This window comes from Chelonoidis abingdonii, chromosome 3 (genome assembly GCF_003597395.2).
Source record: "Chelonoidis abingdonii isolate Lonesome George chromosome 3, CheloAbing_2.0, whole genome shotgun sequence".
NCBI lineage: Eukaryota > Metazoa > Chordata > Testudines > Testudinidae > Chelonoidis > Chelonoidis abingdonii.
The window spans coordinates 4,824,027-4,837,678 of NC_133771.1; the positions used below are offsets into that span (position 1 = coordinate 4,824,027).

At 51.1% G+C, this 13,652-nt stretch overlaps 1 protein-coding gene across 2 annotated transcripts in view; it reads right to left on the minus strand.

Moving 5' to 3' along the window:
- Nucleotides 1-13,652, minus strand: part of SCARA5 (scavenger receptor class A member 5) — a 155,144-nt gene that overhangs the window by 15,662 nt on the left and 125,830 nt on the right. For both annotated transcript variants that reach the window (XM_032801714.2, XM_032801713.2), the window contains exon 7: nt 12,486-12,533. In XM_032801714.2, the coding sequence (XP_032657605.1) occupies nt 12,486-12,533 (48 nt within the window). The remainder of the gene's footprint in view (nt 1-12,485; nt 12,534-13,652) is intronic.

A 13,652-nucleotide genomic window follows, 5' to 3' on the forward strand; every position in this document is an offset into this window, starting at 1 on the left:
TCATAGTTTAAAGTTTCCAGGTAATCGGCTCAATCCAGTCCAAATTTGGTATCCCATTCAACACTCATTTACCTTGCTAGCAAACAAATCCAGATTCTCAACTCCCTGATCCAAATGGTCTCACTGCTTTAAACGAGCAGCAGCGGATTGTGCCAGAGAAACCCAAGATACAAACATTCTGAACACTCCCTTTTGGCCTAAACCGCCGTGTCTCAGGCTGAGACTGGAAGTGACGTGTCAGGAACTTCCAGACTCCAAAGCCATACTCCCATGTGGTCCATGAACCCTACCCATTAAGCTGTAACAGAATGCTAAACTGTATTATACAGCCCAGCCACTAGGAGATGGTATGTATAAAAGACCTTATTTAACTTCAGCCATATCCGGCAGAGCATTAAAGGATGATGATGAACACGTCTGGCGTGTATAAGCAAGCTCTGCAGCCAGTCCTTACCTGGTACTGGAGCATGACATCTAATCAGGCGTAAACTAAGAACAGAAGCAGAAGGAAAACAGCAACACAGGCTGCAGGATCTCATCAACATAGAATCATAGAATCTCAGGGTTGGAAGGGACCTCAGGAGGTATCTAGTCCAACCCCCTGCTCAAAGCAGGACCAACACCAATCAAATCATCCCAGCCAGGGCTTGCTCAAGCCTGACCTTAAAAACCTCTAGGAAGGAGATTCCACCACCTCCCTAGGGAACCCATTCCAGTGCTTCACCACCCTCCTAGTGAAATAGTGTTTCCTAAACCTCCCCCACTGCAACTTGAGACCATTACTCCTTGTTCTGTCATCTGCTACCATTGAGAACAGCCTCGATCCATCCTCTTTGAAACCCCCTTATCAGGGTAGTTGAAAGCAGCTATCAAAATCCCTCCTCATCTTCGTCTTCTGGCAGACTAAACAATCCGTTCCCTAGCTCTCCTATCCGAAGTCCATGTGTCCAGCTTCCTAATATTTTAGTTGCCCTCTCTGGACTCTCCAAGTTTTTCACATCTTTCTTGTAGTTGGGCCCCAACTGGAATCTGTACTCCAAGTGAGGCTCAATTGTCGGATAGAGGGGAATGATCAATCCTCGAATCCTGCTGGCAATGCGCCCTATTTATATAGCCCCAAATATGCTGTTAGCCGCTCTGGAACAGGGCATGTTGACTCATATCCGCTCTGTCCACTGTTGTCAACCCTTAAGGTCTTTCGTCTCAGAACTATACTCGCTCGTTCGTAGTGCAGTCCCTACATCTGTAGCAGTGCATGGGATCTTCCATGCTAAAGTGCAGGAACTCTGCATTGTCCTGTTGACTCATCAGATTTCTTTGGCCAGTCTCTATTTGTCAGGTCCCTCTGGTTCCTATCCTTACACTTCCAGCCATATGCTAATTCCTCCCGTTTAGTTCATCTGCCAACTTGCTGAGGGTGCAGGTCATGCGTCCCCAGACTTGTAGATGAAGATATTGAAAAAACTAATCCCGCCGCCCTTGGAGCACTCGCGTTGATACCGCTGCCAATAGACAGAGCATTGGTCACTATTCATTTGATCCTGATGATCTAGCCAGCTTTCTATCCACCTTATAGTCCATTCATCCAGCCCATACTTCTTTAACTTGCTGGCAAGAGTACTGTGGGAGACCATATCAAAAGCTTTGCTAAAGTCCAGAAATAACACGTCCACTGCTTTCCCCTCATCCACAGAACTAGTTATCTCCTCATAGAAGGCAATTAGGTTAGTCAGGCATGACTTGCCCTTGGTGAATCCATGCTGACATCACAGTTACCTGAGAAAAAGGCTTATAATCACCTTCCACCCCGCCCAGAGCTGCAGTCACCTGACACAGCTCTGACTAGCCCTGCAGGGATTCTGAACTGCCTGGGCCAGGTCATCACAGAAATAACTTACAAAAACAAAAGCTTTGCATTCAGGGTTAATGTGATCAAAGGACCACAGATGAACAGCCTGCTCAGCGACAGCATGGCAGCCAGGATGGGCCTAGTGAGAAAGGTGGAAGAACTCAACAAAGTATTTGATGATACTGGACTTTTGAGAGGCGATTGAGTACAAATGAACTTTCGAGACAATGCTGCACCATCGAGTGTACAAACACTCTTACCAGAGAGACCTTGAAAAAGAGGAGTTGCAGATTTACACAAATTGAGAAGACAGCATTACCTGGCCACAGTGGAATATTTTTCCAGGTATACAGAAGTAATGTACTGGAATGATATAACGTATCAGTTTTACTGGGAAACTGAAGTGACTGTCTGCTCACTTTGGTATTCCAGGACAATTAGTGATGGCAACAGACCAGAAGTCACTGCAGCAGAATTTAAGTCATTCTGAATGAAATATGATTTTGATCATATTACTAGCAGCCCACATTCCCCACATGCAAACGGAGAAATTGAGCTGTATGGACAGCCAAGAAAATCATACAGTGGGAAGATCCATTCCCATTCTTCTGAGTCACAGATCCACACCAATAGTGGCTCCTGGATACAGTCCAGTACAAATCCTGATGGGAAGACAACTCAAAATTACTGTTCCAACTTTTGGAAAAGATTCTCTCTCCAAAGTGGGCAGACATGAAAAGAGTTTCCAAATTGAATAAAAAGGGTACAAGAGCTAACTAACACTTTTACAACCTATGTCACTCAAAGAACTGCCAGGTCTAGAACCTGGTGACCGTGTTCATGCCAAATTGGATGGAGAAAAAGGATAGACAATTTCAGCTGTCATAAAGAGAAGGAATTCAGCACCCAGATCATGTGTAATCGAGACCAACAATGGAGAGTTCAATAGAAACCGTCAACATCTACAGTTTGTTCCACAGAAAGAACAATCAACAGAGCAAACTCTACCGATAGCAGATGCAGAACAAGACGACGACTCAAAAATTCCAACCCGACCATGGTTGGTTGTTGTAACTAACGGACAGCCAGATGACCATGTTGTTACATGTTCGGGTTGGGCAATTAGCAAAACAGAACGATGCAGAGACACTTAACAGACTGATCTTTATTGGACTTCAAAGACAGCGTGGTAGTGTAAATACCTTATTTCAGCTAACCGCACCCATACCTGGCAGAGCATAAAAGGATCTTACGATGGACACATCTGGTTTGTATAAGCAAGTTCTATGACCAGTCATTGCCTGTCACGCTTGGTGAGGTCTGTGCTTCCTGTGGAATACAGTGGGCCTGAGACATCTTGAAACCATTCACACGTCTGCTCTGAAGACACCTAGAGAGGCTGTGGCTCTGGGGAGTGCTGGTTGGATATGGCCTTGTGTCCTATTGAGAAGAAACTCCTGGCCAGAAAAGAGGATCTTTCCCCTAGAGTTGTTGTATCACATCTGTGACTGTTACTAGGAAGCAACTGAGAACCAAATACCTAAGTGGGCTCGTGCTTTTAACCTTCAGCACATTTTCACTACCGTGTAACAATTTTACTCCAGAGATGGCGCGGCTATGTATACATTAATGGCACGTCCTGAGGTATTTTGTATGTCCAGCAGCTGGATTCAGCCATAGACACTACAGGCCCCCAAAAGCCTGGAGTCGCATCATTTAATTTAAAAAGAAAGTTTAATGGAAAGCAAGTTTCTAACCATCACGGTTGCAAATGTGCCTTGTGCGTCACCAACGCAGTGACGCCTGCCTGAGGCTACATCAACACTCCAAGCTAGGCGCGGGATTCCCCTGCTTGTGTGAACATGCTCACGCTGAGCTGGCGTGTAGCTGCGGCAGCACGGGCAGCGGTGGCATGGCTTAGCCACGTCAACTCTGTACCCACCGGTTGCAGGCAGGTTTGTACGCGGCACTGCTCGACTGTGCCTCCACTTCTGCTACCCGTGCTGGCGTGGCTGCACTATTGTTCATACTTGTACTGGCTTGATGGGAGCTAGCGTGAGTATTTGAGCTGGGGAATCACTCTCCTAGCTTGTAGGGCAGACATAGCTTTAGTCTGCAGAGATCCCAAAGCAATGGCTCTGACAGGAGGGGAACTGCCCCATGCATCTCAGGGGGTGCTGACTCCCAAAAGCCAGTGATCCAGGGGCCCTGCACCAACACCAGGCTGGCAGAAGAAGAATGCTGCCTGCCTGACTCAGCCCACAATCAGAAACGCTCCAGCTGCTGCGAGGAGCTGGTGACACCCTTGCTTCTCTGGGGGCCTGGGTGAGGAAAGAAGCTTTGCAATTCCCAAGGGGAGTCCCAGTAGAGCCAGAGGCCCCTGCACTGTGGCATGCCCAGGACTCCAGACTGCCATGATCTAGCCTGGACTCAGGTCTGTCTGTCTGTCAGCAGAGCAGACCCACTCCAGGGCACTTAGTGCCCTACCCATCCCTGCTGAGCTCAGCTTTGCAAACTGAGTTTTGCTTTGACAGAGGGGGAGCCTGGGGGCTCCAGACAAGGAGATCCGGGCTGTTCAGATGCACCAACACATGCCCTCTCACTTCAAGGCCGGCCACAGTATGCCCCTTCCCCGCCCCCCGACAGGGCCCCCGACAGTGCCAGCAGTGTGCGCGGAGCTGTACGAGCACCTAGCAAAGCAGGGCACATGCACTGAAGAGTTTACAATCTAAAAAGCTCAGAGTCTAAACCCAGATGCGTAGACACTCCATCTCTGCCTCCCTACTGCAAAGCATCATTATATCATCAGTGCAGGGGCAGGAAAAGCCAGGTGGCTGAGGATGTCCTTCCTGCAGTAAGTGACTGGCCTTGGGGCTCTGGACTAGGACATAGGAGCTGTAGGTTCAATTCCTACCTTGGCCAGTCACCTTGTTTCTCTAGGCCTTCATTCCCCATCTGTAAAATGAAGCTCAAAATCCTTCCTTTATCCTTCTCAGCTGCTTAGATGGTGAGTGGCTCAGAGCAGGAGCTGCCCCTCGCTATGGGTCTGTCTGCACTGCAGCTGGACGGGTGATTGCAGCTCAGGCACACAGCCCTGCGCTAGCTTGAATCTAACTAGTGGGACTAAAAGAGAGTCATAAAAGTGTCGGTCTTTAAGGGGCCTCAAGAAGTCATCGAGTCCAGCCCCCTGTGCTGAGTCGGGACCAAGTAAACTCAGATCATCCCTGTTCTTAAAAGCCTCCAGTGACGGAGATTCAGCAGCCTGTGGCAGAGCTTAGGTCCCTTAGAGTTAGAAAGTGTTTCCTAATATTGAACCTAACTCTCTCTTCCTGCAGACTAAGCCATTGTCCGACCTTCAGTGGACGTGCAGAACAATCGATCCCTGTCCTCTTTATGACAGACCTGATCTAATTTGAAGACTATTGGGTCCTCCTCCTTTAGTCTTCTTGTCTCAAGACTGAACATAGCAGCGAAGATGCTTCATCACAGGCTTGGCGTGAGCTGTACACACACACACAGACACACCCGTGTGTACTTGCAGGGCCAGCCGGTGCCGAGTTTATTTTTAGTCACGCTCGCTCGTTCGAAGCTAGGAGGGGTGAAGAAGCCCATACCGCAATCACACTCCCGGTGGCAGTGTAGATGTTCCCTTTGTTCTGCGCTGCACCCAGCGCTGGAGGGTCCTGCAGGCACCAGCTAATACAAAGAAAATACAGCCTTTTGCATTGCAGTCAGTGCTCCCTGCTCCCAGGTCAGCTACTGCCTGCAAAATGGTCTGGCCCCGTCTCTTTTCGAATAACTCCCCAGCACGTGGGGGATTATTTGTTCCTTCTGCACCAAACCCAGTAAAACCCTGAGATCGCCATTCCTTTCACGTTTGTTTTTACTGCGTCAATTACTTCCAACCCCGGCTCCCCTCCCATCCCAGAAAGAAAAACAAGAAAGGAAACATTTTAGAAGTGAAATAAACCCGAGTGGCTAAGAAAACAAGGGCCTGATTCTCTACAGCTGCACCAAGATATCATCGCCTTCTGGATAATTGGGACCATCTGCTCAGTAAGGAAGTGGAGCAGAACTGATGCCCAGAACAGAAGAGTTCATGTCTGCTAGAGGAAGGCTTTCTGCAGGAGAGTGTCTCAAGGCCGCCATCAGTCTTGTCCACAGGTCACAGTTTGCTCTTTGACACGGAGGCTGTAGTGCCACTCGCATGTGCGGAAGGGACACATGGAAACAGGCTGAGCCTCTGGCGACACAGCGAGTTTTTGTGTGTCAGCAATTCCCACAGCATCTTCGATTGTCTCTTACTGTAGTGCTCTCAAATGCTGCACATGACGGGCAGGTTGAACATAAGACACGGGAGGTGACCGTCCCGCCTGGCTAGGCACTGGTGAGGCCTCTGCTGCTGTATTGTGGCCAGTTCTGGGCACCACACTTTGAGATGTGGACAAATTGGAGAGAGTCCAGAAAAGAGCAATAAAAGTGATCAAAGGTTTAGCAAACCTGACCTCTGAGGAAAGGTTGAAAACACTGGGCCTGGTTAGTCTCGTGAAAAGACAGCTCAGATGGTGGGGACATGATAAGAGTCATTAAATACAGAAAAGGGTTGTTACCGAGAGGACGGCGATTATTTGCACGCCATGTCCACCAAAGACAGGACGAGAAGAATTGCCTTGGTTTGCAGCATGGAAGATTTAAGCTAGATATTAGGGAAAACTTCCTTTTGAGAGGGGGAGTTAAGCTCTGGACCAGGTTACCAAGGGAGGCTGTGGGATCCCCCTTGGAGGTTTTTAAGAACAGGTCAGACGAACACTTGTCAGGGATGGTGTACGTTTACTTAGCCCTGCCTCAGTGTGGGGGACTGGACTAGATGACCTCTCAAGGTCCCTTCCAGCCCTAAGTGGCTAGGATTCCATATTGGTCAGCGCTCTGGTTAGCGCTGAGCCGCTTTGAGCCAGGCTAGCACTTGGATGGGAGGCGCAAAGTGTCAGGATCCTGGGAAAAGGCAGGTAGGACTAGTGCCAGGAGCTTGGGCTAGCCGAACCGAGCCAGTGGTCAGAGCCAGTGTCAAAGCCAGGAGTTAGGCCACAGGTCCGACCCAGAGGCAGAGTCGGGCATTAAGCTGAGGGGCAATACCAGGTATCAGGGTCCATGATTGCATTCCAGGGAGTCAGCACTGGGAGCCTGGGAAAAAAGAGCTAGAGATCCACATTCTTGCCTGGACACTTCCTGGTACGCCCACCTCGTGGTTTTACATAGGCTCAAGGAGCCAATCGCTAGGACCACTGTCAGTCACAGCTGTAGGATGCTCTGGTCCAGAGACTTATGCCAGCTCCCTTCTCTGAGCTCCCCTCACTGTCTCCCTTCCCCAGGGAGTCTGGCGAGGGTTGGCAACTTTCTAATTGCACAAAACTGAACACCCTGGCCCTGTCTGGCCCCGCCCCTTCCCCGAGATCCCACCCATGCCCTCCTTCCTTCTCCAAGACCCCGTCCCCACTCACTCCATCCCCCCTCCCTTTGTCGCTCACTCTTCTCCACCCTCACTGGCTTTCACTGGGCTGGGATGGAGGTTGGGGTGTGGGAAGGGGCGAGGGCTCCAGCTAGGGCTGCAGGCTCTGGGGAGGGCCAGGGATGAGGGGGTTTGAGATGCAGGAGTGGGCTCCAGGCTGGGGCTGAGGGGCTTGGAGTGTGGGAGGGGGCTCAGGGCTGGGGCAGGGGGTTGGGGTGCAGGAGGGGGTTGGGGTGCAGGAGGGGGTTGAGATGCAGGTTCCGGGCAGGTGGCACTTACCTCATGTGGCTCCTAGTCGGCAGCGCAGCTGGCTCCGCATGGTTCCTGGAAGCGGCCAGCATGTCCCTCTGGCTCCTAGGTGGAGGGGTCGGGGGCTCTGTGCACCACCCGTGCCCACTGGTGCCGCCCCTGCAGCTCCCATTGGCCATGTTTCCCGGCCAATGGGATCTGCAGGGCTGGCGCTTGGGGTGTGGGCAGTGCACAGAGCCCCCGTGGCCGCCCCTGCACCTAGGAGCCAGACATGCCGGCTGCTTCTGGGAGCCGTGTGGCATCAGGGATCCTGCCTTAGCCCTGCTGCCCACCAACCAGACTTCTAATGGCCCCATCAGCTGCGCTGACTGGAGCCACCAGGGTCCCTATTCGACCAGGTGTTCTGGTAGAAAACCGGCCGCCTGGCAGCCCTAAACCGGGCAGTCTCTTGGGGCTCACCCAGGCTTGCCCCGCCGCCGAGGCCTGCTCTACCCTGGGGTTGCTCCCAGCGTCAGATCTAGGGAGAACTCCTTCTCTTCTCAGCAGCAACCTCCTTCCCACTGGTGCGAGCGGCCTCTTCCTTGCTCAGCTGCTCCATTACTTTAACTCCAGAGCCCCCACCTCGAGCACTGGATGGCTCCCAGGTGAGGCCCACTTGGTCATCTTGGGCCAGCTCAGCCCTGCTCCTTCCTGCCGGCTCCCCTCCTCCATCGACCTCCTTCCCTCTATGCCTCGGGCTTTCCACTCCCCATTGCTTGGCCGCATCCTGCTGCCCTTCACCCCGACCCTGTAACCTCCTTTCATTGCCTGGCTCACAGGCACGGACTTGTATTTTTCCAGGTGTGTGCTCCACCCCTGCTCCGCCCCATGGCCCCGCCCCTACTCCACCCCTGCCCCTGAGGCCCTGCCCTCGTTCCACCTCTTCCTGCCTCCACTTTGCCCCCTCCCCACAGGCGCCCCGCCTGCCCTCCGCACTCCCCTGAGTGCCTCCTGCCAGCAGCCAAACAGCTGATCGGCAGCGCCCGCTGAACAGCTGTGATTGGTGGGTGCTGAACACCCCCTATTCTTTTTTTCGGTGGGTGCTTGAGCCTCAGAGCACCCACAGACTCAGCCTCGCTCCTTTGTTTTTGATATCCTAACTGCCTCCTGCCCATTGAGCCTTCTGTTCTCCGGGTGGTCCTGCTGCCCGTCAGCCTCTATTTCCCAGCGCCGTCCCCTCTGCTGTGCACTCCTCCTATCCCTGCAGAAGCATACGCAGGGGATGAGAGCGTGTCACTCCCTGGGCTCTGTTTACTCCTCCAGGATCTCTGCCCCATAGATAATGTCACGGCTTACCCTCCGGTCCCTCTCCCACGCCCGGAATAAAAACAAACAGCTTCAGGGACCTGGTTACTTTCTGGGATTTCTCATTTCCCAGAAGAGGACTCTCTGGCTGGTCCCTCTTCCAGGCCAGCCTCTGCAGGGCAGAGATTCCTGGAAAAGCCATTCAAAGGCACGAGAAGGCTATTCGAGAGTTCAGTGTATCCCCAGCTTGCAGGGGAGGGATCACGTATTCCTGGAAGTAGTGATTTCATGCTTTCAGAGAAGACTTTCTTCCCTGCCAGTGCCCCAGCTCACACTCTGTCTGTTCAGTGGGCCCATCCATGCCAGGTCTGAGCACTCCCTGAGGAGTTCAAAAGAAATACAGAGAACAACAATTTCTTGCTCTGCTTCCCTTCCCAGTGGCAGAAGAAAGAGCTTGGGTTGAAGAGAGAGGAGTCTGTCATCCGTGTGTGTTTGCATGAAGCACTTAGGGAGGGAAAGCTAAGTCAAAGGGATGAGTCTTGCATTTAGTGGGTAGAGTTGTCTCTTGTGGCAGTGAGTTCCACAGTCTAGGTCCAGCCCCTGGGAAAGTTATCGGCTGTTTCCTGGCTCTGGTGCAGCACAGATGTCGTGGGAGGCATGATCCAGAGGTGGAAGAATCCAGAGTCTGGATCAGCATCCTGGTGTTTTTCAGGGCCGGGGTTCTGTGAGCCCATCAAGCCCCTCCCCCCAGATCCCCTTCCCTATCGTTTCCTCCATCTTCAGGTTATGGCTGCAACCATCCTGGTGAAAGAAGACTGGACGCAGCCTCTCCTGGATTGACCCCGCCAACTGCTGCTGATCTGGGGAAAGGAACAAAACCCCGCCTCCTCCCCCATGGTATTACAACCTACTAATTGGTAGCTCACCAGGCCACTGGCTTCTGCCACTGCTGCATCCCAGCCTATATTGAATACACCATGGCTAGCTAAGGCAAAGACCTAGCAGCTTTATTCAGTACATCCAGCTGGGCTGGAGAGCTGTGTACGAGTGGCTAAACACTCCCCCTAACATCTGGTCCCAGGTCCACCGCATATTCACCTAAATCCTGGGATGGCTCGCCTGGGATCTGTGGTTGTTCCAGAGTCCTAGCCCAGATTATAAAGGGGACCCTTCCAGGACATGTCACCACCTGATTCTGTTAGCCTTAGGTCAGCCCCAAAGCCCCATCCCTGTGCTTATGCTGTCTTGGTGAAAGAACACCCTTGTGCTAGTCTGGTGTTCATTACTGACGGAGCCTGAAGACAGGCTGCTCTGGAAGGGATGTGCCCAGGAAGGAACAAGGTCATAACTCTGGCACTCTATAGCCAGTTTAGAGGCAACACGCTTAATTTGCCAGTAAAATAAATAAATGTGCATGGCCAAATGAATTTGCAGATTTGAACTTGATCCATCAACCCTGTTTATTTCCAGGGAAGAACCGGGAGGCAGAAAGTCAGACTCAGCTGCAGGTATCAACATCCTGATCCCGATTAGCCTTGATGGAGCCAACCCTCTCCTGCCAAGAGCCTTTGCTGCAGCAGAATCAGCCTGGACATATTTTATTTAACAGCGCTGGAAGATTTTGCTCTGGATATTCCAATAGTCTTAATAAGAGATGCTGGGGAGTGGAATAAAGGTTATGCTGGAACTGCCGCACTATCGGTACACAAGTATGGTAATAAATATATCTACCTCCCACCTCAGTCCCCAGGCATGCAGAATTCTTCTCCTCCATGTTGGAAGACCCAGCACTGCATACCAATACTCCGAATTATGTCTTCCAAGGTGCATTACCATGGCATTTGTCAGTACTGAATTTCAGCTGGCATGGAGCCTGGTCTACATGTAAAAACTAGATCAACCTAACTACATCACTCGGGACTGTGAAAAATGTCAAGCTTGGGCAGTGTAGTTAGGGAGATAATCCCCAGCGTAGACACACTGAGGTGTCCTACCTACCACCTCTCGGAGAGGTGGATTGCCCACAGAATGGAAAAACATCTTCCATCGATGTAGGAAATGGCCACGCTCCGGCACCATGGCGGCACAGCTGCAGCTGCATTGTTGTAGGGTAGACGTGGCCTCATAGTCTTGTAGACTCAATGAGTCAAACCCAGTTCATTGTGTGTCATCTGCAGATATTGCCACTTTATCCTCCCCTTTTTCCAGATTACTAGTAAATAACACTGGTCCTTGTACAGAGCCTTGTGTACCCACCGTTAACCTCTGGCCATGATGACGATGGATGATTTGCTCCTACTTTTTGTTCTCCGTCTTAGTTCCTTCCCGATCCGTGATGGTAGAATCATAGAATATCAGGGTTGGAAGGGACCTCAGGAGGTATCTAGTCCAACCCCCTGCTCAAAACAGGACCAATCCCAACTAAATCTTTTTCTCTCACCTCACGACTGCTTAGCTTTCTTAACAGCCCGAAGAGGCTTCGACTCCACAGTGGCAAAGGGCAGACTCCGCCCCTGCTACCACCAGTGGAGCTGCATCAGTGGAGCATCACAGGTCCGAATTGTTTTAGATCTTTGTCCATATGAACCATTAGATCGCAGCACGCTGGGGCGTGACTCAATCCAGCACGAGCCTGCCACGGACTCAATTGTCCGTGTGAGCCTTGCTGACGCATGTGAACCATTCGCTAATGTGATCAGCACTCACCCCACTTCAAGGTGCTCTGACGAACGGTTAACACTAGTTACAGGCTAGAGTCACATCCCAGCTTGCCACAGCCTAATTGCTTACGTAGGCAAGCCCTTAGTGCACAGAAGGTTCAGGAGAACTGCTCTTAAGAATAACCTTTGCCTTAAAACCTCTCTGATCAGACGGCTTGATTTCGCAGGCTAGCCAAGAGCCCCGGCTCCAGGAAGTTGTGTCTCAGCCACACCCAAGCTAGGGAGCATTTCACAGGTGTAGACACGGTCTCCTCAGAGCGGAGGAGGCAGAGCTGGAATGGACACTAAGCTGGAGGGATATGTCTCCTCAGAGCGGAGGGGGCAGAGCTGGAATGGACACTAAGCTGGAGGGATACGGTCTCCTCAGAGCGGAGGGGGAAGAGCTGGAATGGACACTAAGCTGGAGGGATATGTCTCCTCAGAGCGGAGGGGGAAGAGCTGGAATGGACACTAAGCTGGAGGGATACGGTCTCCTCAGAGCGGAGGGGGCAGAGCTGGAATGGACACTAAACTGGAAGGATATGGAAGGAAAATGCTGAAGAAGACCAATAGAGAGGGATAAACACAGGCCACGTATAAATGTCAGTGTTACGCACAGGGCAGGTCCAGAGAGAACGGCAGAATGTCGTTAAGGAGGAGTCAATCATGTGATGAGCAGAACATCTGCAGCTACAAGGGACACAAAGACATGCAAGTGGGAATCCCATCTAATTCTACAGGGCACAGACTAGCCACTTACTTGCTGGGGGAGAATAAAGAAGCAATTCCTCATCCCCTGTGCCCATTGCAGTATCTGCAATAGACCAACAGCAGAGCCTATCACACCTCCTTGGGAGAAGTGCAACAGCGATTACCACTCACGATAGCAGCTGCTTACCTGTTTCGCCACCTCTGTCTCCCTTCTCGCCTTTCTGTCCTCGATCACCTGAGAAATGAGAAAAAGATCATATCAGATGGTGACGGACTAAATGCATCACAGTGCAAGAAAGTGGATAAGCTTCAGATCTGCTAAAATATCTCTGGGTCAGGAACCAAATGGAGATAAAGCCAGAAAACTTTGGGGGAGAGAACATTCAGGATGTGTTAATTTCACAAGCGGTTTCCTGTTTGGCAACCAATGCCAAATGGATAAAACCCAGTGCTTTATTTCTTTCATTATACACACACATACAAAAATAACCTGTGGAACTCACCACTGCAGGATATGATGGAAGCAAATAGATTACTAAGATTAAAAAGGATTTGACGTTTATATGGAGAAGAACACTATCTGAGGATGCAAATGACAGCATAAGGTATGAGGAGGTGCGAAACCGATTGCCAGTTGAGCTGAGGAAGAGATTTCTCCTTGGGACACAGTATTAAATGTTGGAGCAGCATGTACACCTTCCTCTGGAGCACACAGTCTGAGCCACTCTCGAAACAGGGTCCTGGAGGAGTAATGCAGCACTTTGCCTCCCAAGGAACTTTTCAGTTATGGGCAAACAGCAGCCCCTGCACCATCCAACAGCTCTGGGAGGGGAAATGTTGCCCTAGGACACTGAGGCAATCCTGGATTCTTACAAAATAGGCTGTGAGCTTGTTGGGGCCAAACCTTGATAAAGGGTGAAATTCACCCTGATGCAGCCTGAGCCCTTGGCATCACTTGACTCTCACTAACCTCCCTTCAGAGTTTAAATCCCATCACTGGCAGACAGTGTTGTGCTAGTCCTGGGCACGGACGTGGGTTTTGCCCAAGGTCTGCCTGCACTCAGTCTCCTCTTTCTGTGAGTGCCATTACGACAATTCAATGTGCACAGACAAATGGGTTTCTAGACACCTCCATTCCCATCTGCACATACAAAGACTCAATCTGCAGGCCCACCGGCAGTACCTGGGCATTCCAAAGGAGGATCATGGGCCTCATGTTGGGAAAAAGTGGTGCTTGCATCATAAACAGATAGCTAAGGGTTAATGTTTCTTTTACCTGTAAAGGGTTAACAAAGGGAACCAAACACCTGACAAGAGGACCAATCAGGAAACCGGATTTTTCAAAGCTTAAGGG